The 25,126-nt window shown below is 53.0% G+C and overlaps 1 protein-coding gene across 2 annotated transcripts; it reads left to right on the top strand.

Annotated features, from left to right (window-relative positions):
- The first annotated feature begins 29 nt into the window (after positions 1-29).
- On the top strand, positions 30-21,201 carry DUOX2 (dual oxidase 2). 2 transcript variants are annotated; one of them, XM_054451092.1, is made up of 34 exons: positions 30-230; positions 761-844; positions 1,111-1,200; positions 1,469-1,633; positions 2,229-2,416; positions 2,599-2,800; positions 2,906-3,072; positions 3,474-3,534; positions 3,660-3,756; positions 4,208-4,298; positions 4,562-4,664; positions 5,240-5,403; positions 5,971-6,146; positions 6,712-6,830; positions 7,206-7,343; positions 7,534-7,647; positions 7,848-8,050; positions 8,348-8,533; positions 9,811-10,036; positions 10,124-10,217; positions 12,187-12,395; positions 12,895-12,964; positions 13,327-13,410; positions 13,937-14,115; positions 14,275-14,505; positions 14,685-14,784; positions 15,808-15,857; positions 16,125-16,252; positions 16,479-16,632; positions 17,811-18,043; positions 18,276-18,434; positions 18,781-18,936; positions 19,181-19,309; positions 19,600-21,201. In XM_054451092.1, exons 2-34 carry the CDS (start codon positions 775-777, stop codon positions 19,720-19,722), a joined length of 4,659 nt encoding a protein of 1,552 aa, XP_054307067.1. In that variant the 5' UTR covers positions 30-230; positions 761-774; the 3' UTR covers positions 19,723-21,201. The 2 variants fall into 2 exon arrangements, with proteins under 2 accessions (XP_054307067.1, XP_054307066.1); XM_054451091.1 differs by having other exon boundaries at positions 761-848; positions 1,115-1,200.
- Positions 21,202-25,126: the final 3,925 nt, after the last annotated feature.

Below are 25,126 nucleotides of genomic sequence, written 5' to 3'. Positions count from 1 at the left end.
AGGAGGGTGAGCCCTGGATCCAGATGCTCACACTCGGCGCAGGTCTGTCCTGAGCCAACACCTGCACAGTGGCGAGACCAAGGACCCAGAGAGAAAGGTGAGAGTGCAGCCAGGGAGGCTGAGGATCGGCGGAGCTGGATGAGTGAGGGTGAAGGCAAGAAGTAGAGCACAGAAGCAAAGATTTTAAGAGGAAAGAAGACATCTGAACCTAACACCACCCTAAATTACAGGTAAGACCAGAGTTTGGGACCTGACCTTAGCCTCGCCCGTCATGCACAGGCGTTCATTGCAGAAGGGGAGTTTATTGGGGAAGGGGGGATTCATTGCGGACGGGTGCTGCGGTCCCTAGCTCCCAGCTCAGTAACCTTTTTCCCTTCCCTGCCTCCTGGAAGAGAAGCGGAGCCTGACGGATTGGGGGCAGGTGGAGGTGAAACATTGGAGACATTGGGCACACCCTGGGAGGTTGAGCCAGTCCTGCCCTGGACTGACATGCCCCAGAAGACTCCTGCCCAGTGGGTTCCTATGGTCGGGAGTTAACTCTCTGATGGGGTGGCGGATGGAGAACAGTGTCAATGCCTCCAGAACTGCCAATTGTCCTGGAAAGAGTGGCTTTTGGATGAAGGTCCTCGGTGATGCTTCTAACAGCTACGTTCCAGAAGTGGAAACAGCTGGCGCTTCTCCTCCAGTACTAGCTGTAGGAACAAGAGGGGAGGCATAGAGGACGCCCTAACAGTGGCTTTCGCATACTACCAACCCGCAGGCTGCAGGGTTGGCATGCTCCGTGCAAGACCAGAGGCACTGATGCTCCTGGGAGCTCTTCTGACTGGATCCCTGGATCCATCGGGCAAGTATCAGGCTCCTCTAGCGGCGGGGTGTTCCCCAGGATCCCCTGGAAGGTGGGGCTGGGAGAGGTGCGGCAAGCGGCTCCCTGAGACTGGAAGGTCATTTCGCCGTGCAGCTCAGCGGGATGGGAAACTTCTCAGTGCGGCCCGACACTTGGGTCCGGTTAGGGGCACTCCGCGAGCTGGGGAAGGACTGGCCAAGGCCTTCGTTGCTTGGGTGGAGTAGCTGGGAGCGTAGTGCTGAGGAGGCCCTTCTCTGTGCCCACAGGCAGTCAGGACGCACTCTCACTGCCCTGGGAAGTGCAGCGCTATGACGGCTGGTTTAACAACCTGAGGCACCACGAGCGTGGTGCTGTTGGTGCGTTCTGGGGGCCCGGGCGTGCTGGGGCCGTTGCTCGCGAAGGGCAGGGGTGCGGAAGGCCCTGAGCGGGGAATCTGCGGGGAACACGCGCCCAGCAGCTCCGCTGCCTACATAGCGCAATCTTATGCGCTCCCGGGGCCAAGAGACCCTTGAGGGAAGGTTCTGTCAGTGAAGTGGGATGGGGGTTGAGGGAGGCTTAGGGCGAGGTTTGGAGGATCCCTGGGGATGGAGTGCTTAGACAGAGCCCCGCTCTCTGCCTCTGCAGGCTGCCGGTTGCAGCGCCGCGTACCAGCCAATTATGCCGACGGTGTGTATCAGGCTCTGGAGGAGCCGCAGCTGCCCAACCCGCGCCGGCTCAGCAACGCAGCCACGCGGGGCATAGCCGGCCTGCCGTCGCTCCACAACCGCACCGTACTGGGGGTCTTCTTTGGTGAGGGCAAAGGGGGAGACCAGTGGGGTTGATCTGGCGCTCTGCTCAGCCTGGGGGAGGGGCCAGATCCCCTCTGCGAGTCCACAGGAGACCCATCCGAGACTACCAACCACTTCCTCTCTAAGCAGCACTTCGAGACTGCCTTCATCTCGGAGAGATTTGGGGATGTCGATACAGAGATATTTGCTCCCCTAACCTTTCTCTTACGCCTTACTCCAAACTAGGGGTCACTGGACCCCCATTATAGCTCTTGGGAACTGAGCTCCCCAGCCACCGCTCTCCTCATCATGTGTTTGTAACCATGTTACCTCCCCCTAGCCCAGAGGGAGGAGAACTGACTTGGGGTACTCCTACATAAATTATATCATTTTGATTCTCACAACAGCTTTATGAATTGAGTAGGAAGGGAACTCACTATAGTATTACTTTGCAGATTAGAAAATTGAGGCTCCCTGGGGCTAACCTGCAGAGCTGGTGGCGGAGCTGGCACTGGGACCTCTGTCTTTTGGCTCCTGAGGACACTTGGAGGCCGCCCTGGCCGTGGGGAGGGCGCAATACGGACGGTTTGTCACCTATTTGCGCCCCATGCCCGCAGGCTACCATGTTCTTTCCGACGTGGTGAGCGTGGAAACGCCCGGCTGCCCCGCCGAGTTCCTCAACATCCGCATCCCACCTGGAGACCCCGTGTTCGACCCCGACCAGCGCGGGGACGTGGTGCTGCCCTTCCAGAGGAGCCGCTGGGACCCCGAGACCGGACGGAGTCCCAGCAACCCCCGGGACCTGGTGAGGCGGGGAAGGCGGCGGGAAGAGGCCGCACACCAGCCAGGTGGGGCCGGGGCTTCGGGCCTGGCAGGGCCTGGAGGGGAGAGGCGCCCACTCCCCAGCCTCGGACACCTGCCGGCCTCCGGCCTTCCCTGGCCCGCCGCCGCCCCTCGGCCCCGGCTCACCCGCCGCGTGCCCCGCAGGCCAACCAGGTGACGGGCTGGCTGGACGGCAGCGCCATCTATGGCTCCTCGCACTCCTGGAGCGACGCGCTGCGGAGCTTCTCCGGGGGACAGCTGGCGTCGGGGCCCGACCCCGCCTTCCCCCGAGACTCGCAGAACCCTCTGCTCATGTGGGCGGCGCCCGACCCCGCCACCGGGCAGAACGGGCCCCGGGGGCTGTACGGTGAGGCCGCGGGGGCGGGACGGGGCCGGCTGGGGGTCTGCGAGTGTGGGCTCCCCCATCACGCTACCGCTCATCTCCTCCCCTGCGCCCCCACATCGGATGCAGCCTTCGGGGCGGAGCGAGGGAACCGGGAACCCTTCCTGCAGGCGCTGGGCCTGCTCTGGTTCCGCTACCACGACCTGTGGGCGCAGAGGCTGGCCCGCCAGCACCCAGACTGGGGGGACGAGGAGCTGTTCCAGCACGCGCGCAAGAGGGTCATCGCCACCTACCAGGTCAGCCGTCCGCGCCCCGCGACGTCCTCCCTTCCGCGTGCAAGCCCACGGGAGACTCCGCTGCCCCACGGAGCTCCCCATCTGTGGACAACCTCCACCCAGAAACCCCTCCCCAGACAGCCGAGGTCTAGGGAAGCCCCTGTAAATGATAGGGAGGCACGCGCTGTTTATAGGAGAAGTCTGGCTGGTGATTATTATTTATCACCTCCGCACCCCCCACTCCCCCAAATCCCCTGGTTCCTTGGGGGGACAGGCCTCACACCGCTCCTGTTTGAGTTGCTTCTCCCATGACTGACCCTGCCTGGTCCTCATCTCCACACGGAAGCCGTCCTTGGGCTCAGACCCTTCCAGGCCCCGCCCCATCCAACTCGTGCCTCCCCTCACCCCTCTCTGCCCCTCAGAACATCGCTGTGTATGAGTGGCTGCCCAGCTTCCTGCAGAAAACACCCCCGGAGTATACAGGTGAGGGAGTGGGGAAGGAGGGCACCTGTGCTGAGAATCCTGAGGGGAAGGAGACAGGTGCGTGTGATGGGAGGATGTGGAGGCAAGGAGCCTATCTCCCCATCATCACCGTCTCCTTCCTGCAGGATACCGTCCTTTCCTAGACCCTAGCATCTCCCCGGAATTTGTGGTGGCCTCTGAGCAGTTCTTCTCTACCATGGTGCCCCCTGGTGTCTACATGAGGTGAGGGAGGGGTTGGCAGAGAGGGGGCACCACACTGAGAAAGGTGCAGAATGATGAGCTGTCTTGGAGGCTGGGGCCTTTCCCACTCCTTCGCAGTTTCACTAGGGAAGGGGAAGCAAAAATTTGGGGCCCTGAAACAGAACCCTGGGGTAAGATGTGTGGGCTTAGTAGGGAAATCTCCCCAGCTCTCCTAAGGGCTGAAATTTGGTTGCTGGGTGTAGGATTTGTCCAGCAGCTGGGTCATTCCCTTCCCCCCTCTCCCCACCCTACCTGGACTAGGAGCGCACTCTATCTTCAGTAAACACACATTGCCAAATCTCTGCCATGTTCAAGGAAGTTCCTGGGCCACTGCTCAATCCTAGTGAACCCCCACTGAGTCCCTCAGCCCACTCAACTCCATCTTTGATTCTTCTCCAAATTCCCTCACCACATCCTTTGTTCTCAATTTCAGAAATGCCAGCTGTCATTTCCGGAAGGTCCTGAACAAGGGTTTTCAAAGCTCCCAAGCTCTCAGGGTCTGCAACAACTACTGGATTCGGGAGGTCAGACTGGGGTCAGGGCCAGGGGAAGATGGGTCAAGGTCAGTCTCTTCACACAGGCTGGGAAAAGCAACAATCCTAGTTCTTGGGTTTTGCTGCCCCAGGTTCATGGGAGATGAAGGGTAGAGGAAATTATCCAGGGACAACAGCTCAAGAGAGTCTGGGACTGGCCAAGGGCCCTTTGTCCTGGGGTACTAAAGTGGTCCAGGCTGAGAGAGACTGAGTTTTGGGTAGGGGCCTATCTTGAGTGCATTGTTTACTTCCAGAACCCCAATCTGAACAGTACCCAGGAGGTGAATGAGCTGCTACTGGGAATGGCCTCCCAGATTTCGGAGCTGGAGGACAACATAGTGGTTGAAGATCTGAGGGGTGAGCTCAGAGCCAGAAGGGGTGGATGGTAAGGGGCCAGGAAGCCTGAGGATCCCTCTGGGTTCATCAACAGCAGACCTAGGGCACTCACAATACAGCAACACAGATACAAACACAGACTTCAAGGAGCTATAAGAAGAAAATGAACTGTGAACTTTTTTTTTTTTTTTTTTTGCTTAATTTACACTTTTGTGTTGCTTTTATTTTAAATTAACTATGTCTGAGTATTGGGGAGGGGTGGTACCACAATCTCTTTGGTGCTTAGTTAGGTCTCTAAAAGTTTTCATTCAGCCCTGTCTTGAAACTAGGGAGGCATAGGACAGGGAATTTACTGCTTGGTGACTAGAACAGTCTTGAGTCTTAGAGGAAGGGTCTTACTGGAAAAACTGGCCGTTATCACACATGGTGACATTGGCCTTGCAGCAAGGCAAGGTCAACATGGGCACAGATCTCATGTGGATCACTGGGGGTAGCTGGGAGGGAAGAACCATAGTGCCAATAGTCAGATACAAGGCTGCAGGGCAAAAAAGGATGGAGAGGACAAAGCCCATAGTCTAGTCTTCTCTCCTCTTCAGATTACTGGCCTGGCCCTGGCAAATTCTCCCGTACAGACTATGTGGCCAGCAGCATCCAACGTGGCCGAGATATGGGGCTGCCCAGCTATAGCCAGGCCCTTCTGGCCTTTGGGCTGGACATCCCAAGGAACTGGAGTGATCTCAACCCTAATGTGGACCCCCAGGTCAGGAATAGTAATGATAATAATGGCAGCTAAAGCTTTCCTATGGCAATACTGTTCCAAACCCTTTACATATGTTGACTCATTTAATCTACGTAATAATATTGTAAGGTATATATAATCATTTTCTCCATTTTACTGATGACATAGTTGGTAAATCATAGAGGCGGGACTTAAATTCAGCCATCTGATTCCAGAATATATTCCTAACCACTGCATTGTACCATTCCTGCAGGGTGGCTTCTGGGTTGGGTGCCATTGTCCTGTTGCTGCAGGGTCCCACCCCAAGGGCTGTGTGCCCCTGAAGCTGCTAATCATTGAGGTCAGGCAGGCTGGTGATGGTCACAGGATACGGTCCTAGAGCACTTGACCGTGGTCTTACCGTGGGTAAGGACACACTGATCCTTCCACTAGACTTGTCCTGCCTGACGGGGCTTCCCTAAGAAGAGGAAATCAGGCCTGAGCAGCAAGCCAGGCAGCTGCTGGGGTCCTGTGTCCGAGGGATGGGGCAACAGTGGCTGCCCTCCCCAGCAAACATACACTCACCCCTTATCTCCTGTGGTGCCCCAGGTGCTGGAGGCCACAGCTGCCCTGTACAACCAGGACCTATCCCAGCTAGAGCTGCTCCTTGGGGGGCTCCTAGAGAGCCATGGGGACCCTGGACCCCTGTTCAGTGCCATTGTCCTCGACCAGTTTGTACGGCTGCGGGATGGTGACCGCTACTGGTTTGAGAACACCAGGAATGGGTAAGGCTTGCCTGGGCCGCCACCTCAGACTGCTCCTCAGCCTGAGCCCCAGACCCTCTGTCTGGTCTTAGACAGCCCCTATGAGCCCTTGATTCCCAGTCAGCCCACCACACCCTTCCCAACCCCTCTGGGTCTCTCTTTTTTTCTTTTCTTTTCTTTTTCTTTTTCTTTTTTTTTTGAGACAGAGTCTAGCTTTGTCACCCAGGTTGGAGTGCAGTGGCATGATCTTGGCTCGATGCACCCTCTGCCGCCCAGGTTCAAGTGATTCTCCTGCCTCAGCCTCCCGAGTAGCTGGGATTACAGGCATGCACCAACATGCCCAGCTAATTTTTTTAAAAAATATTTTTAGTAGAGATGGGGTTTCACCATGCTGGTCAGGCTGGTCTCAAACTCCTGACCTCAAGTGATCCACTCTCCTTGGCCTCCCAAAGTGTTGGGATTACAGGCATAAGCCACTGCACCCGGCCCCTCTGGGTCTCTTTTCTTACCGGTGTCCTTGGGCCTGGGGTTGCTGGAGGCCTGCATCCCCTTCCCATCCCAGTGACTTCTACTTCCTCCTACTTAGGCTGTTCTCCAAGAAGGAGATTGAAGAAATCCGAAATACCACCCTGCGGGACGTGCTGGTCGCTGTTATCAATGTTGACCCCAGTGCCCTGCAGCCCAATGTCTTTGTCTGGCATAAAGGTGAGTGCCCTGGGAGAACACAAGTGAGTGACAGTGGCCAGAGAAGGATCAAGATTGAGGGTGCGGGGGAATCTCCTGGTGCTGTCCAGGGAGCCAGGCACCTTCTGTGTTGGGCTAGGAGGTCTGCATTTGGCTGGCTCCCACAGCAGGGACCTCAACTAGCACACAACCTGCACCCTACAGTCAAGAAGGGGTGGATGGGGTAGATGCCAAGAGATAGGATATGGATGCGGACTTTTTGAGGGAGACAGTTTCAGGGAGGTGGGCCTGGGGAAATCAGATGATACCTTGCTCCTTTATAGGATAGAGGGGAAAGAGATCTGGCCACGTAGTGGGATCCTCAGACTTTGACGTCTTCCTTGCCCTCTCCCTCAGGTGCACCCTGCCCTCAGCCTAAGCAGCTCACAACCGACGGCCTGCCCCAGTGCGCACCCCTGACCGTGCTTGACTTCTTTGAGGGCAGCAGCCCTGGTTTTGCCATCACCATCATTGCTCTCTGCTGCCTTCCCTTAGGTAAGCTCTTAGGCAGCCTCTCTGCAGACTGGCCCTGCCCTTCATTTCCTGCTGGCCTGAGGGGCTGGCTATTTGGTACCATTTGAGACCAGGCTCAAGGAACCTCTGGAAGGGAGGTGCCATAGCCTAAGCCACAGTGAAGCTCTAGGCGAGGGGCTCCCTCCTCACTGCTCCTTCTGATACGCTTCAGTGAGTCTGCTTCTCTCTGGAGTGGTGGCCTATTTCCGGGGCCGAGAACGCAAGAAGCTACAAAAGAAAGTCAAAGAGAGCGTGAAGAAGGAAACAGCCAAAGATGGAGTGCCAGGTGAGAAGGGGCTGGGCAGAGGAGGTAGGAGGGACGGGGGAGGGGAGAGACAGGAGTCTGGGAGAAAGAACCAAGTTACAGAGTGAGAGGAAAGCCAAGGTGCCTTTAGGGCGCCTGCTCAGACTCACAGTGGAATTGACCTGAAGGCGGGGATCTGGGGACATCTGCTGAACTACCCAGCCCAATCATTCCTTCCCCAGCGATGGAGTGGCCAGGCCCCAAGGAGAGGAGCAGTCCCATCATCATCCAGCTGCTGTCAGACAGGTGTCTGCAGGTCCTGAACAGGCGTCTCACTGTGCTCCGCGTGGTCCAGCTGCAGCCTCTGCAGCAGGTCAACCTCATCCTGTCCAGCAACCGAGGATGCCGCACCCTGCTGCTCAAGATCCCTAAGGAGTATGACCTGGTATGGCTCGTCCTGCCTCCCCTGCCTGGGCTGCCCTCACATGACTCCATTATCACAAGCGAGGCCACCCTATCCTCAGCTATAAAACTCACCTATGACAGCTGATGCTGGAGAGAGGGGCTCCTTTCAGAGGCCCCCAGACACAACCTGACCCTCTTCATCCCCACACTTGGCCCCAGCCTGGATGGATGGGGAGGAGCTTTTCTCTCCTCCCCTCAACCCAAGATCCGTTGAGGGGAGGCTGAAGCAGAAGGTCCAGCAAGCTCCCTGCATCGGTGCCGCCTTCTTTCCACCCAGGTGCTGCTGTTTAGTTCTGAAGAGGAACGGGGCGCCTTTGTGCAGCAGCTACAGGACTTCTGTGTGCGCTGGGCTCTGGGCCTCCATGTGGCTGAGATGAGCGAGAAGGAGCTATTTAGGAAGGCTGTGACAAAGCAGCAGAGGGAACGCATCCTGGAGATCTTCTTCAGACACCTTTTTGCTCAGGTGCCATGATCTGTGCCTTTTGGAGATGGGCCCAGCCCCAGAAATGGAGGAAACCTGGGCTGCATAGAAACCCGCTGTGGGTGAACTAAGCTTCCACTCTATGGCCTGGAGAGATATAGCCTTGTCTGAATCCTGGCATTGCCATTTTACTTAGCTCTGTGACCTTAGGCAAGTCACATTACCACTGTTCTGTTTCTCTGTTTACTCATCTACAAAACAGTGATGAAAACTGTATCCATACCATTGCATTGTTGTGAGGACTCGGTGAGATCGTCTACATGAGTGGTACACAGAGGTTGGCCTCTGGACCCGAGAGCATCAGCCTCACCTGGGTACATGTTAGAAATGCACCTACCCAGTCAGACTGAACCAGGAACTCTATGGGTGGGGTCTGGCAATTCTGTGTTTTAAAAAGCTCCCCAGATAATTCGGATACACTCTAACGTTTGAAAAACATTGTTTTATGTACAGTGCTTATTAGCCCAAGTGCCAGGTACGTTGCAGGCATTTAACAAATGGTTGTGGCCAGGCTCAGTGGCTCATGCCTATAATCCCAGCACTTTAGGAGGCTAAGGCGGGCAGATCACCTAAGGTCAGGAGTTCGAGACTAGCCTGGCCAACATGGTGAAACCCTATCTCTACTAAAAATACAAAAATTAACTGGACGTGGTGGCTCATACCTGTAATCCCAGCTACTTGGGAGGCTGAGGCAGGAGAATCGCTTGAACCCGGGTGGCGGAGGTTGCAGTGAGCCAAGATCATGCCACTGCACTCCAGACTGGGTGACAGAGCAAGACTCCATCTCAAAAAACCAGACAAAAAACAATAAGTGGTTGTTACATGTACTTTTAAACTTTTTGCACAATGGGCAAATCATAGGCACATGGCAGCCTTATCTGAATTGGCAAGAGAGCACAGCCCCAGCCCCTTCCTGCCTGTCTACCATCATGTCTCTACATCTTCTGTACCCAGTGTAGGCTCTCTCACTTTCCATTCCCCTTAACTTTGCCTTTCCCCTTCCATACCCCAGCACCATGCCCACTGCATGAAGTTCCCGGTTCTTGGGCCCAGGGAGAAATGGGCAGGCTGCTAGAGATTTGATTCCCCGGTCTATAGGACAACAGAGGCCCCAGTCAGTATATCTAAGGATCAGGAGAACCATCAGAGTTTAGCCTTTCTGATTTGGACTATGGGGAGATATGAAGGGTCACTGAACTGCTTCCAGCATAGGCTTCACCTCCTTCTCTTTCCCTCCCTCTGCTGCTGCCCAAGTGCAGGTGCTGGACATCAACCAGGCCGACGCAGGGACCCTGCCCCTGGACTCCTGCCAGAAGGTGCGGGAGGCCCTGACCTGCGAGCTGAGCAGGGCCGAGTTTGCCGAGTCCCTGGGCCTCAAGCCCCAGGACATGTTTGTGGAGTCCATGTTCTCTCTGGCTGACAAGGATGGCAATGGCTACCTGTCCTTCCGAGAGTTCCTGGACATCCTGGTGGTCTTCATGAAAGGTAGGGGGCTGGGAGGTGGCAGGCTATCCAAGAATCCAGGGGTCTTTCAGCAAGGAGATGACCTGCATTCCCTTTTTTTCTTCCCAGGCTCCCCAGAGGATAAGTCCCGTCTAATGTTTACCATGTATGACCTGGATGAGAATGGCTTCCTCTCCAAGGACGAATTCTTCACCATGATGCGGTATGGGGTGTGCCTTTCTAATCCTGAGACTTCCTGGTGTGTTTCAAACAGGAAAACACGTCCAGTAAGAGGAGGGCTGGCAAAGAGGCTATGCGGTCATCTGTGCTGAGAGGTGGCCTAAACACTACATCCTAAACTCTCAGAGCATCCACCTTGAAATATTTACCTGACTGGCTCCTGCCTCTGGGAGAGTCTCTGTCTGGACTGTCAACACCAGCCGGAAAAGTCTCCCTAGTTAAAAAACAAAAACAAAAACAAAAACCCAACACCAATATGGCCAACCACAAAAATCCACTAATCCCTTTTGGATGCCCTTGGATCTCTGTGAACTATTTTACGGCATGCCTAACCCTGTGCTCTACCCAATGAAACAGTGAATGGATGACCTTGGTCACTGCTCCGATATTCATCACCATGATAGTCAGGAAGAGAAACGTGGAAGCCTTCTCCATATTCCAACCATTCTTCCTTCCTGCATCTTAAGCCCTTTCTGGTTTTGTTGTGCCGGTAAAAAAAATAGCTTTGTGCTTCTCATTCCTGAAGACAATGAATGCGTCAGTAACACAGCTCCCCTCCACGCCGTAAGGGCAGGGTTTGTTCCCTGTTGAATCCAGCTTCTCTACACTGTGATTGGCACAGGGCAGGCATTTCATACATAACTAACTGAGTAAGACAAAATGAAATAAGTGAACAAATGAATACAAAGTATAGATGTAACGGCCCACATTATTTGAATTTTTCTATCCTGTTAAGCCTTAACATTGCTTTAAGCATTCCCCTTAACTGCTACATTCCTCATATAGTCCAGACACCCCAACTGGACAAGGGCTTCTGAAAGGGCAAAGCTATTGCAGTCTGTACCTCACTGGGTATGTCATTGCAGGCCCAGCCCCAGGTGAGGCTCAAGGGAATCTAGGAGAGGGTCCCTGCCTCCGAGGGCTGAGTTCCCACCTTCTTTTTTTTGGTTTGTTTGTTTTGAGACGGAGTCACTCTGTCACCCAGGCTGGAGTGCAGTGCCACCATCTCGGCTCACTGCAACCTCCACCGCCCAGGTTCAAGTGATTCTCCTGCCTCAGCCTCTCAAGTAGCTGGAATTACAGGCACGTGCCACCACGTCCAGCTAATTTTTGTATTTTTGGTAGAGATACGGTTTCACCATATTGGCCAGGCTAGTCTCGAACTCCTGACCTCAGGTGATCAGCCCACCTCAGCCTCCCAAAGTGCTGGGGTTACAGGCGTGAGCCACCACACCTGGTGAATTCCTACCTTCTTGTCCTGTAACTCAGTGTGTATCTTGCTTACTGTCGGTGGGACAATGTTTTTAATGTGATGGCTGTGCTTGCTGTGTTTTATGGGCCCAGCATGGCACAGCATTGCTGCCGGACCTACACAAACTTGCATAGTCTGTCTTTTCTGTCCCGAGGCACAACCTATGAATAGAGCTTGGCTATTGCAGGTGCCACTGTGGGTGCTATCAGGTTGGGCATGGAGACGCTCCCACCTGTGCCCCGGGGTGTTGGCACAAGGAAGCAGCAGCATTGCAGCTAGGTCCCCTCCCTGGCACCTGGCTGCCTGGTGCCTCCACTGGACTATGAAAGGGGGAACCCAGGGGTGGTGTGGGAGGCATCAACAGAAGAGAGTGCACAGACAGCCTGCCACGAGAGAGGGCCATGCACACCCTGGACACATCCCTGCACTCAGTGGACTATCTTCCCAGTTGTGGATGCCCCCTGTTTGAGGGCTGCTTTCTCTGATTGGTCAAGGTCACTTTCAATTCTGTTCTGCCTTTTGAGTCCATGGCTACCCCACCCAGCTTAGTGTCAGCTGCAGGCTGGATGAGCGCCTTCTCAGTGCCGTTTCCCGGGTCACTGGTAACCACATTAGATAATCTGGGGCCTGCCCCACCCTGCACCTACCCAAGCCTGACCTTGCTGGGTGACAGGCTGCTGTGTCTCTGGTCCTCCTCCAGGTCCTTCATCGAGATCTCCAACAACTGCCTGTCCAAGGCCCAGCTGGCCGAGGTGGTGGAGTCCATGTTCCGGGAGTCGGGATTCCAGGACAAGGAGGAACTGACATGGGAGGATTTTCACTTCATGCTGCGGGACCATGACAGCGAGCTCCGCTTCACGCAGCTCTGTGTCAAAGGTGGAGGTGGAGGTGGTGAGTGTGTGAGGAATGGTTGGCGTCAGGGAGGGGGGCGTGTCCTCAAAATGAGAGTTCCTGGTGGGCAGGACCCAGGTCTTACTCTTTTCTGAGTCCTTGGTATCTAGTATAGAACCAAGCACATGTAATTGGGGTGGCACATGTAGGTGTGCAGGTTGTCTAATGCACAATGATACCCACTGAGGTCAAGGAGCAGGTTGAAATCTATCCTACACACTGCTCAAAGCCACCGGCATTGGTCTAAGACATAGCTGGCCAGAGGAAGAGGAATTGTTTCTTTTACACAAAGGACCTGCACGGTTGCATCCACCTAAGAGGACGTCCCCTTTCTTGTGCAAAGTTGCCACATTGTCTGCCCTGTGTACAGTGAGTGCTTAGTCTGGGGAAGGAGGGAAACAGGACTGGAGTCAGAGATCTGGACATGACTTTCCCAGAAGGGAGGAGGGCACAGTCTCCCATCCTACCCCACTGCCCTTGTGGGGAAGCCAGTCCTGCCTCTTGTTCTCTTCTCTAGGTATTAGAGATATCTTTAAACAAAACATCAGCTGTCGAGTCTCATTCATCACTCGGACACCTGGGGAGTGGTGAGCAGGAATGGGGCTCTGGCAGGTCGGCCTGGCTGAGCCCCCTGCAGAGAAATGAAAGGAGTAGGACTGGCTGATCAGCCCCCGGTAAAATCAGGCATTTGCCCTTTGAAAGTAGCTCTTGGTTGCACAAACATTCCAGCTGCCTCTCTCACCCTATGCTGCTCGGATGCTCGGCTCTCTCCCTGCCGCTCCAGGCCAGAATCATTCTACAAAACAAATTATGAGATCCTATTCATTTTGCGCCTTACCCCCTGCCTGGTACCAGGAGCCACTCCCTACCTCTACCCCATGCTCTGCCCTGGGAGTTGTTCTCCTGGCTGCAAAGACAAGGGGAGAACAGCCCCATTTCTTTTTCTCAGCTCCCACCCCCAGGGACTGGGGCCCCCTGCCCCAGAAGCCCCAGAGCTGGGAGGCCCTGGACTGAAGAAGAGGTTTGGCAAAAAGTGAGTGTCTCCCAAATCCCTGGGCCCAAAGAGACATGGAGAGAAGTCTCAGGGTCCCTAGACCCCACCCACATGTCCTTGACATATAAGCGACCATCCTGAGTCTCATTCCATTTATTCCTGACCTGACTGAGGGGTAATAGTGTTGAATGACTTTTCATCCTCTTCCAACCTCTGCACCCCATTCTTCAGGCAAGGGTCCTGGCTCAACAGGATGATAGTAAGGGGTCTCCTGGCTCCTGCCTGCTTTGGGCACAGCCTTGAGGCCTGTGCTGGGATCAGGAAGAAAGAAGGATAGAACAGACAGGAGGAGGGGGAGTAGCAGGGAGACAGTGAGTGGGTGGATGGAGCAAAGATGGAAGTAAAGGGTTGGAGGAGGAAGAAGCCCCCAGATTGCTTTTTTCCCTTCATCTGTTGTGGCCCATCCTGATGCCTGCCACATCCCCAGGTCACCTTTCATGGGGTGGCATTAAGAGAAGGCCAGAGGGCCCTTACCACACTGCTGCCCTGCCTCCCCTTGCTATAGGGCAGCGGTGCTCACTCCCCGGCTGTACACAGAGGCGCTGCAAGAGAAGATGCAGCGAGGCTTCCTAGCCCAAAAGCTGCAGCAGTACAAGCGCTTCGTGGAGAACTACCGGAGGCACATCGTGTGTGTCGCAATCTTCTCGGCCATCTGTGTTGGCGTGTTTGCAGATCGTGCTTACTGTAAGAGTTCCAGGCTGTGGGCAGTGGGTAGGGAGCAGGCTCTGACCCTTGGAGAGGAGTGGAAAGCCCTCTGATCCTAAGAGTCTGCATGGGAGAGCCCAGGGCTCGGGACCCTGGCCTCTTGTGCCAAACTGATGTAATCTCATTCCGGCCCCCCAGACTATGGCTTTGCCTCGCCACCCTCGGACATTGCACAGACCACCCTTGTGGGCATCATCCTGTCACGAGGCACGGCGGCCAGCGTCTCCTTCATGTTCTCCTATATCCTGCTCACCATGTGCCGCAACCTCATAACCTTCCTGCGAGAGACTTTCCTCAACCGCTATGTGCCTTTTGATGCCGCGGTGGACTTCCACCGCTGGATCGCCATGGCTGCTGTTGTCCTGGCCAGTATGTGACTCCCAGGCATCTTCCTCTTTGCTGCAGCACCCTGGGTCTAGTTGGGGGAAACAGTGGGGAGATGGAACTCCTTATACATCCATCTCTCCTCCCCATGCCTCCTCTCTTCCTCGGGATCAGAGGTAGAGTCTGTCCTGGTTGGCATCTCTAACAGGGTCTGTCTCTTCCAGTTTTGCACAGTGCTGGCCATGCAGTCAATGTCTACATCTTCTCAGTCAGCCCACTCAGCCTGCTGGCCTGCGTATTCCCCAACGTCTTTGTGAATGATGGGTCAGTTCTGGGGAAGGTTTCTCCCTGGACTCATAGGGCGGGCCCAGGGGTATAATAGAAAAAGAAATAGGCAGGGCACAATGGCTCACACCTGTAAGCCCAACACTTTGGAAGTCTGAGGCAGGAGGATCGCTTGAGGCCAGGAGTTCCAGACAAGCCTGAACAACAGAGTGAGACTCCATCTGTACAAAAAGTAAAAAGATTAGCGGGGCATTGTGGTGCACATCTGTAGTCCTGGCTATTCAGGAGGCTGAGGCAGGAGGATTGCTTGAGCCCAGGAGTTTGAGGTTGCAGTGAGCCATGATCAGTACCACTGCATTCCAGCCTGGGCGACAGAGCAAGACTCTGTCTTGAAAAAAAAAAAAGAAAAGAAAAGAAAAAAGAAATAGACAGTCCCAGACACTCAGCAAGAAGCTCAGTGCTAAGCTAGTCCCCTGGGAGAAGCTGAAAGGTAAATTTCTTGCCCTCAGGAAGGAAGCTGGCTGTGATTGGCCAGGAAAGGTGTTTGGGAGATGAAGTGGGAGACTCTTTCTCATAGATACCTGACACACAGCTTGCCATCTCTGCCTTCTATCCATTCACTGGACAGACACTTATGGAGCGTGTCCCATGTGTCCACCCAGATGCCAGAGTAGGGATGTCAAGATACATGCAGTCATTCAACAACTACTTACGGAGATTTGCTGTGTACCTTGTATTGTTCTAAGCCTAGGGACAGAGCAGTGAATGAAACAAAAATCCCTGCCCTCATGGAGCTTACAGAATAATGAACCAGGGACTCAAGGAAGCAGGGGCCAACCACAGTAAGAGTGCAGGATAACACAGAAGGAAAAACTGCTGAGTGCAGAGGGTGGAACCGTGGAAGGCTGGGTGCCGAGTTCCTTGGAGGGATCCCTGGCCAACTGGGTGGAGGCCCCATACCCTCAGCAGTCAGGGCCAGCAGGAAAGGAGTCATGCTGTGTTGTGACAGTGCCGGAGCCCCTCCTGCCCCAGCCAGAGGCTCAAGGTGCCTTTGCCCCCCAGGTCCAAGCTTCCCCAGAAGTTCTATTGGTGGTTCTTCCAGACCGTCCCAGGTAGGAAATGTGGGACCTGGGGGTTCTGTCTGAGGACTTCTGCTTTTGTCTCCATCTGTCTGTGAATACTCACTTGTCTATAGTAGCCATGGGGTCTGCTTCTAGCCTTCAGGACAAGCCCCAGCTCCAGTCCCTCCAGGCAGGCTTTTCTGGGGGCCCTGGAGGGATGAGAGAGGAAGGAGGGAAGGATAGGGGAATGTGCTGTTGTCTTTTCAGCCCAAGCTGAAGTCCTGAGACTACTCACTGCCCCTGTCCTCCTGCCCCCAGGTATGACAGGTGTGCTTCTCCTCCTGGTCCTGGCCATCATGTATGTCTTCGCCTCCCACCACTTCCGCCGCCGCAGCTTCCGGGGCTTCTGGCTGACCCACCACCTCTACGTCCTGCTCTATGCCCTGGTGAGGGACTTCCTTGGGCCAGCCCATGGAGCAGGGAGCTCAGGATGGGACAGGAAGGTGAAGGAGGGAGAATTGGATCCAAGAGAGATCTCAGAATGAGACTTTGAGATTTAAGACCCCAGACCTCAGCCCTATCTCCCTGGCACAGGCCTAGTGCCTGGGCAAGAGGGGGTGCCGGGCTGGGGCCTGGCTGCGCCTGAGTTTTACTAACTGGCCATGTCTCCAGCTCATCATCCATGGCAGCTATGCTCTGATCCAGCTGCCCACTTTCCACATCTACTTCCTGGTCCCGGCAATCATCTATGGGGGTGACAAGCTGGTGAGCCTGAGCCGGAAAAAGGTGGAGATCAGCGTGGTGAAGGCAGAGCTGCTGCCCTCAGGTATCAGGCCTGGCCTGACCTGGGTCGGGAGCGACAGAGGCCAAATCTTCAGACATGGGGAGGCAGCTCACCAGGCCTCCTGACCCCATCACTCCCTCTGACTCTGTCTCCAAAAACAACAACAACAAAAAACCACTCTAGGGGGTTCCTGAAGGTTTCCTGATAGAAGTAGACCCAGAAAGGGCTGTGCTTAGCTCCCAGGAGACTTGCAGATGGTGAGAAGTGACCCTGAGAAGAGGCGGCTGGACGTGCATACAGAGGGGTTTGAAAGGATGGGAAAGGCCCCCACATGTGTGGCCTGGGTGCAGGGGAAGTGCAGAGCAGGAAGCCACATATGCCTGTCCCATTCCTTCTCTCAGAGACAGGCAAATGCCCAGATTGCCAGTCTGTTGTTGAGAATCAGTGTTGGCCAAAGTCGGGATTGGTATCATCATAGAGGGTGGCAAAAGATGATTTTATGTATCACAGGACTGTCTAACCTTCAGGACTCACGTTGTAAAAAAATTAATCTCATTGCAATGTTATTTCAATTGAGATTACTTAAGGACAAAATCTCAGAGTGGCGTTAGTATGCCTTTCTACTCTCCAGCACTTGCTGATCTCCCTTTTCAACGAAGAGATCAGGCCTGAGGCTCAGCTATGGTACAAACAGTATCCAGCTAAAATTTCGTAACAAAATATGTTATTTTCTATGTAGGACACATGATACTGGTTTTCCACTTACCTTAGCAATAAAGTTCCCTGCCAAGATAAATTGAATTGGAAAAGTTAGTCAATTTAAAGAAAAGTGTTAGATAAATGATAGTGCAGGAGTTGTGTAGAAAGGTAACCCTCAAATGGAGGTTTGGTAGCCACTGAGATGGTCCCTGGTGAGCCTGAGTCCTTTTACCCAGCAGGTTGGTATTCAAGGCAGTGGTATGAGGCCTGGGCCTTCCATGGGAAGAGGGTGTAGAGAGGAGGAGAGGGGCTGGAACAGGGGAGCAGAGAAACCCAGCTCTTGCATTACCTGGGAAACAGAGAAGGGGACCCTCCTACTACCAGCCCCAGGAGCCCCGCTTGCTCAGACCATGTGACTCCTCCCCAGGCCTCAGGGGTGTGAAGAGGACAGGTGCCTGTCAGTCCTCAGGTACCAGGAGCAGGCCTTCTCATCTGTGCTTTTCCCTGTCTATGACCTCCAGGAGTGACCTACCTACAATTCCAGAGGCCCCAAGGCTTTGAGTACAAGTCAGGGCAGTGGGTGCGGATCGCCTGCCTGGCTCTGGGGACCACCGAGTACCACCCCTTCACACTGACCTCCGCACCCCATGAGGACACGCTCAGCCTGCACATCCGGGCAGTGGGGCCCTGGACCACTCGCCTCAGGGAGATCTATTCATCCCCAAAGGGCAATGGCTGTGCTGGATACCCAAAGGTGCCCATCACTGGGAACCCTGCTTTTGGGCCTCTGGCACTGGCAGAGGATCTCTGCCCTTCCCTATCCTGAGACTAGAAGCTCCAGCCATCCCAAAGCCAGCCTGGGAGAGGACTGGGGTGCTTCAGAAAAGACTAGGATGTTCTGTATCCTCCCTCTGCCTGTGTCTCCGTTTCTGGTCTCAGAGCTGGGGCGGGGCCAGGCTCATTTCATCTCCCCCCTCTCTTGGCAGCTGTACCTTGATGGACCATTTGGAGAGGGCCATCAGGAGTGGCATAAATTTGAGGTGTCAGTGTTGGTGGGAGGGGGCATTGGGGTCACCCCCTTTGCCTCCATCCTCAAAGACCTGGTCTTCAAATCATCCTTGGGCAGCCAAATGCTGTGTAAGAAGGTGAGCATCCCTCCCTCATTCATCAATTGGGGCATAGGTGGCCGAATTGTGTCCCCGCATCAAGTGGTGGAGCATGAGAGAAAGCTCCTGGCTCCAAGAACTGAGTCTGAAGGGGTCATTCTTGCCCAGTGGTTGAGATGCCAAATTTGGAGGGAGGTTGGTGGTGTAGCCAGAAGGGCCTCTGCTGAGACCTATCAGTTGGAAGCCTGGGATCAGGCTGGTGGGTCCTGCCACAGCTTTGGTGTCTGCAGGTGGTCTGGGGCTTCCCAGCCTCTCAGGTGAAGGCACCTGGGATCTAGGGAGGCTGAACTGAGCTGGGTCCTGAGCTCCAGACCTGTGTCCCCAGATCTATTTCATCTGGGTGACACGGACCCAGCGTCAGTTTGAGTGGCTGGCTGACATCATCCGAGAGGTGGAGGAGAACGACCACCAGGACCTGGTGTCTGTGCACATTTATGTCACCCAGCTGGCTGAGAAGTTCGACCTCAGGACCACCATGCTAGTATGTCAGGGCCTGCCAGGCAGGGCAACTTGGTGGGCAGATGGATTGGCGGCATAAGGCAGGATGGCCAGGGCAGGTGGGTGGACGGCCAGGCTGAGCTGGTAGGAGGCACAGAGTTGATGGCCTGATCCTCAGCCTCCAGCTCCCTCCCCTCCCCAGTCTCTGCCTCCTGGGCTATGTGGGCTGGCTCGGGCTGAGTGCTGGCCCTGACTGTCTTTGGTCTGACCTGCCCCTGTGCCCCCAGTACATCTGCGAGCGGCACTTCCAGAAAGTGCTGAACCGGAGTCTGTTCACGGGCCTGCGCTCCATCACCCACTTTGGCCGTCCCCCCTTCGAGCCCTTCTTCAACTCCCTGCAGGAGGTCCACCCACAGGTCAGTCCCACTCCCTCTCACCCTGGGACTCTGGCCTTCTCCTGCCAGGACATCCTGGCCCTGAAGCACCCTGCCGCTCTGTTCTGAGCAGAGAACTCCACCCGCTTGCCTGGCCCTAGGATGAGGTCAGGTGTTAAAGGGGGACTTCCACACCCTCCACCTTAAGCCTCCTCCTCAAGGCCTGGGCTTGAAGCCCTAGTCATTCCAGCCAGGCTCAGGAAGCAGCTTTTCCCAAGGAGAGTGAGCACCTTTAGGCTGCAGGCCCCTCTCCCTCTCCAATCTCCTGACAGGTGCGCAAGATCGGGGTGTTCAGCTGCGGCCCTCCAGGAATGACCAAGAATGTAGAGAAGGCCTGTCAGCTCATCAACAGGCAGGACCGAGCCCACTTCATGCACCACTATGAGAACTTCTGAGCCTGTCTTCCCTGGCTGCTGCTTCCAGTATCCTGCCTTCCCTTCTGTGCACCTAAGTTGCCCAGCCCTGCTGGCAATCTCTCCATCAGAATCCACCTTGGGCCTCAGCTGGAGGGCTGCAGAGCACCTCCCAATATTGGGAGAATATTGGCCCAGACAATTATACAGATGAGAAAAGGCAGGAGACTATGTTTTACAATTGCAGTGCATGATGATTATAAGTCCACCTATTTATCAACAGCACTATTCCTGCAGCCCTCCAGCCTTCCTGCCCTTAGCAAGTGTGCAACCAGTCAGGATCTCCCAAAGAAGATAAAGGCCACTCCTCACCCCAGCTCAAGCCATGGCAGGCATGGCAAGCAAAGTGGGGAAGGGACAGTCCCTGCTTGTGACAAGTGTGGAGGTGAAGAGGTACAATAGCTCCCCTCATCTCTAATTGACTTCCACAGAATCGATGCATTGCTTTGGTATTTGCTTGGCCTGACATTTGAGGGAGGAGGAGGCCGGGATACTCTGGCTGAGAATCTCCTCAGAGCCCAGTGCAGAAGCTGTGATGCTTAGAACCTGGACAGCCCGACTGCCTCAACTCTGTCTCCAGGTCTTTTCCCTCTGGCTCCAAAAGGAGCAGCCCTACTTCTACCCCTTCCTATCCCCAAAGTGTCAGCAACCTTGAGGAGGGCACCAGGAAACAAGGATGCCTCCCCAACCCTGATATTCTTGATGTCACCAGTGATACCCACTGCCCTGACCCCTGGGCAGGCCCCTCTCTGCGTCTACTGGAGTGGTCCCTGGGCTCTGCGGCTGAAGGATTCCAGCCTCTCTGCCAGATATTCAGAACTTGCTCTCAATTCCCCTCTTCCACAATAGTTGGGTGACCAGCTGTCCTAGCTTGCCCAGGACTCCCCCTGTTTTAGCACTGAAAGTCTCTTGCCCCAGGAAACCCCATCAGTCCCAGGCAGATTGGGACAGCTGGTCACCTTAAGCAAGAGCCAGCCTGAAACATCCCCTCCATACTCAGCTCTTTAACTTTTCCTTTTTCATCGAGCTCTTTCCTAAAAAGCTGAGCTGTAAAATATTTTACATCGAGGTATAATAAGTAATCATGTACATGTTTTACCACCACCCAGGTCAAGACATAGAACATTTCAACATTTCCATCACCCCAGAAACTCCCCTTGTACCCCCTTCCACTTAGTCTCCCCTAGCTCCTAGAAGCAACCACTGATGTGATTTCTACCAAATCCAGTTTTGGTCCTACTAAATGTACTCTTTTGAGACTGGCCTCTTTTACTCACCGTAATGCCTTTGTAATTCATCCACGCTGTTGTGTGTAGCAGCAGTTTGTTCCTTTTCATTGCTGAGTAGTATTCCATTGTAGAGATGTACCACAGTTTGTTTATTCTTCTGTTGATGGACGTTTGGGTTGTTTCTAATTTTGAATGATTATAAATAAAAATTCTGTGAGTGTTCTTGTACCTATCTTTTGGTGGCCATCATGCACTTGTTTCTCTTGAGTATGTATCTATGAGTGGAATTCCTGAGTCATACAGTTCTCCAGCCAGTAGCACCTGTGGAGGGAGAGTTTCAGACCAGGTTTGTCTTCTCACTGGCCCCACCCTACCTCTTCAGCCAGGCCAAATGCCTCTGGTTCCCAACCCTCTATGCTGAAGGTATCTCTCTGACAAGGTTGGAATAGCACCAATCAGAAGTCAAGAGACCTGGATTCTAGTGCCCGCTTTATCTGCAAATAGCTATGGAGGGAAATCCCTTAACTCCTCTGGGCCTCTTCCTCATTTATTCAAATGTCTGTGAGAGTATTGGGAAGTCAAATAACAATATTGGCCCAGACAATTATACAGATGAGAAAAGGCAGGAGACTACATTCTACAGTTGCAGTGCGTGATGATTATGAGTCCACCTATTTATCAATGCATCATTCCTGCAGCCCTCAGGCCTTCCTGCCCTTAGTAAGTGCACAACCAGTCAGTAATCCCGAACTCCAGCCCCTTCAGTCTCAGCTTTAGCTTTACTCCCAAATCTGACCCTGCAATTCCTCCCTATGCCTTTCTAAAAACTGTGCAAAATATTTATTCATTCCATCCTAATTCACCCATCCTTGCTAGACTGGAGAATGGCATTAACATGGCTATCATGATTATCCATAACACTCTCTGCTTAGCCCTGACTTCTCTGCCATGCTGGGGCCTAAGTGAGGATCTCCCAAAGACTTTGGGGATACACCGAAGATGTATCCCCAGCCAGCTTTTGCCCAAACCCTGGGCAATGCCAAGTGTATGTCCAGCTGGATAGAGGGACATGTTGCCATTATCTTGAGTCACTTCAGATGGCACTCAGCCTGCCTGGCCTCAGTCCTGACTCCACACGCCAGTCAGGCTGTAGATGTCAGCCCTAAGCACATATTCATGTGATCTGGCTGCTGTGTCTAACCCTGCACGGATTCCCAGAAAGCCACTGAATGAGAGGGATAAAAGTCAAGGACTTGCAGAGAGGTTAAAAGTGTCTTCAGCCTCAACACTTGCCTGGATACTAACCTGGTCCTACCCTTCCTGGGGCTTTATGACCAACTCTTTGAGAAGTGGGCTAGAAGGCAGGATCAGGCAGCTATTGGGTGATACCTTGGATTGAGAAAGGGAGGTCATTGCATAAGTGTGTGTAGGGGAGGGATTAGATTGAAAAATGTGCAAACAAGGGAGGCTACAAAAATGTCCCAGAGAAAGATGGAAGATGACTCAGAGGGAAGATGACTCAGAGGGTAATGATCATATAAACCGTGTAAAGGAAAGCAAATCTTCCCTGCTCTGGGTTACAGAGATGTTGATCTCAGGCTTTGGGACAAAGCCCAACCCACACCCTGCCTCCCAGGAATAGGGATGAGGATGAGGATGAGAATGAAACAGGGATGGACAAGGAATCGGGTGGGATTGGATGGTAATGGAATTGTGGATGGAGAAGAGGAGGACAAGCATGAGATTGGATGGAAGGGCTTTGGGGCCAGGGCGAAAAGAAGCGGATGAGGACAGGAGGGGCTGAAGCTGAGTTCTGTAGGAGAGGAATGAAGGCTGGATCTTTGCCCCTTTTTCCAACTTTCCAGCCTCAACTTCTGCCTCAACTGAAAGAGGAGAACGTTGCTAAGATGCGGCATAATTCCTGTCTACTTACTAAGAATTTTCGTTTTGTTTGGTTTTGTTTATACATGTATACACATACTGTATTTATGTACACATTATGACTGAATCATAGTTCATATACTGTCCTGACATTAACTTTTTTGCTTAGAAATAGGTCTAAATATATTTTCTTTTTTTGAAGGGGAGAGTATCCATCACCTCAAACATTCATCCTTTTTGTTACAAACAATCCAATTATACTTTTCAAGTTATTTTTAAATGCACAATTAAATTATTTTTTATTATAGTCCCTCTGCTGTGCTAGCAAATACTATGTCTTATTCATTCTTTCTATTTTTGTACCCATGAACAACCCCCACTTCCCCCAACACCCTCGACTCTGGTAACCATTGTTCTGTTCTCTATCTCCATGAGTCCAGTTGTTTTGATTTTTAGATCCCACAAATAAGTGAGAACATGAAACATTTGGCTTTCTGTGCTTGGATTATTTCACTGAACACAACACTCTCCAGGTCCATCCATATTGTTGCAAATGACAGGATCTCATTCTTTTTTATGACTGAATAGCTCTCCACTGTGATATGTACCATTTTTTTCTTTATCCACTCATCTGTTCGTGGACATTTAGCTTGCTTCCAAATCTTGGCTATTGTGAACAGTGCTGCAATAAACATGGGAGTGCAGATATCTCCTTATTTATTAAGAATTTTTGAGTAAGAGGAGCCAATCCAGCATAGTACTTAAGAGTGAGGGCTCTCAAGTCAAATTGGGTTTGAGTCCTAGCTGGGTGACCTTGAGAAAACAAAGAAAACTCTCAGGGCCTCAGTTTGCTCCTTCATAAAATGGGGATAACATGAGTACCTGCTTCATAGGGTTTGGGAAGATCTAATAATATAATTCAATTCAACAAATATGTGTTGAGCATCTATTATGTCCCAGGCACAGGCACAGCTTCTAGGGAACTTAAATGTTAGTGGAAGAAAACAGACAATGAATAAGATAGAAGGAAGAGGAAGAGGAAGGGAAGAAGGAGGTCACAGATCACAAGTGCTTTGAAGATAATAAAACTATGAAATGATAGTGACTGACTAAGGGGAACCCTTTAGATAGGATGATTAAAGAAAGCCCTCTAAGATGATGACAACAAAACTATGATGATTAATGCATACAGAGCTTGCTGTGTGCCCAGTGCTATCATAAGTACTTGAAATGCATTAACTCACTTAATCCTTAGAACAACCACAGTCCCCGTTTTACAGATAAGGGATACTGAAGCACGAAGAGGCTTAAACAACTTGCTCAAAGTTATCTAGAATGTAAGTGAGAAGACAGACCAGGTTTTTCTTTTTGTAGAGACAGGGTCTGGCTCTGCCACCTAGGCTGGAGTGCAGTGGTATGCTCATAGCTCTCTGTAACCTTGAACTTCTGAGCTCCAGCAATCCTCCTGCCTCAGTCTCCCCAGTAGCTGGGACTACAGGCATGCGCTACCATACTTAGTTAATTTTAAAGTTTTTTGTACAGACAGGGTCTCACTATGTTGACCAGACTCGTCTCGAAATGCTGGGCTCAAGCAGATCTTCCCACTTTGGGAGGAGACTATATTTGAACCCAGAAAGTTTAACCAGAGATCATGCCCTTAACTACCACTTTATCCTGTCACTCAAAAGCAGGCTGCAAGTGTTCAGGTGAAGCTAATGTACGGAGAGCCCTTAATTGTGCCTGGCACCTAGTAATATTGTTAGGAGCATCACTGATTAGTAAGAGAAGCTGAAGCTCTGAAGGCAGAGCTCCATAGTCTGAGGAGTTTGCGGTTTGTGGGGCTTGAGTAATGGTGAGTGACTTGTTTCTAATCCAGATTTATCCCCTATCTCATCATCCCTCCTTCTCATTTCCCCAGCTTCCCGCTCACTTTCTTGTGTCCCACCAGGTTCTGGCTCTGTGAAGCCAGGAGGAGGCCTGCTCTAACCCCCAGGGATACACTACCCAGCCACCCCGATCATGTGAAAGTCAATCCATCCTGACCTTGCACGGAGTGGAAAATTACTAAGTGACCACCTCCCTGTCTTGTCTCCAGGGAGCTGTAAATTTCCTGGGAAGTCTCTCCCTGATTTCACAGGAATCCTTATCTTCCCTGGACAGTGACTTCAGATGAGCCGTAACATGAAGCCTCCAGCTTTTCTGAGAGTGAGAGGCTGGCAGTGAGAATTTAGGAGAGGCTGCCCAAAATGCACTGGATGCTGGAATCAGGGGACCTG

Source organism: Pongo pygmaeus, chromosome 16, assembly GCF_028885625.2.
Source record: "Pongo pygmaeus isolate AG05252 chromosome 16, NHGRI_mPonPyg2-v2.0_pri, whole genome shotgun sequence".
Lineage (NCBI taxonomy): Eukaryota > Metazoa > Chordata > Mammalia > Primates > Hominidae > Pongo > Pongo pygmaeus.
Note: the sequence above shows the minus strand (reverse complement) of the source record. Positions and strands in the feature narration are given on the sequence as shown.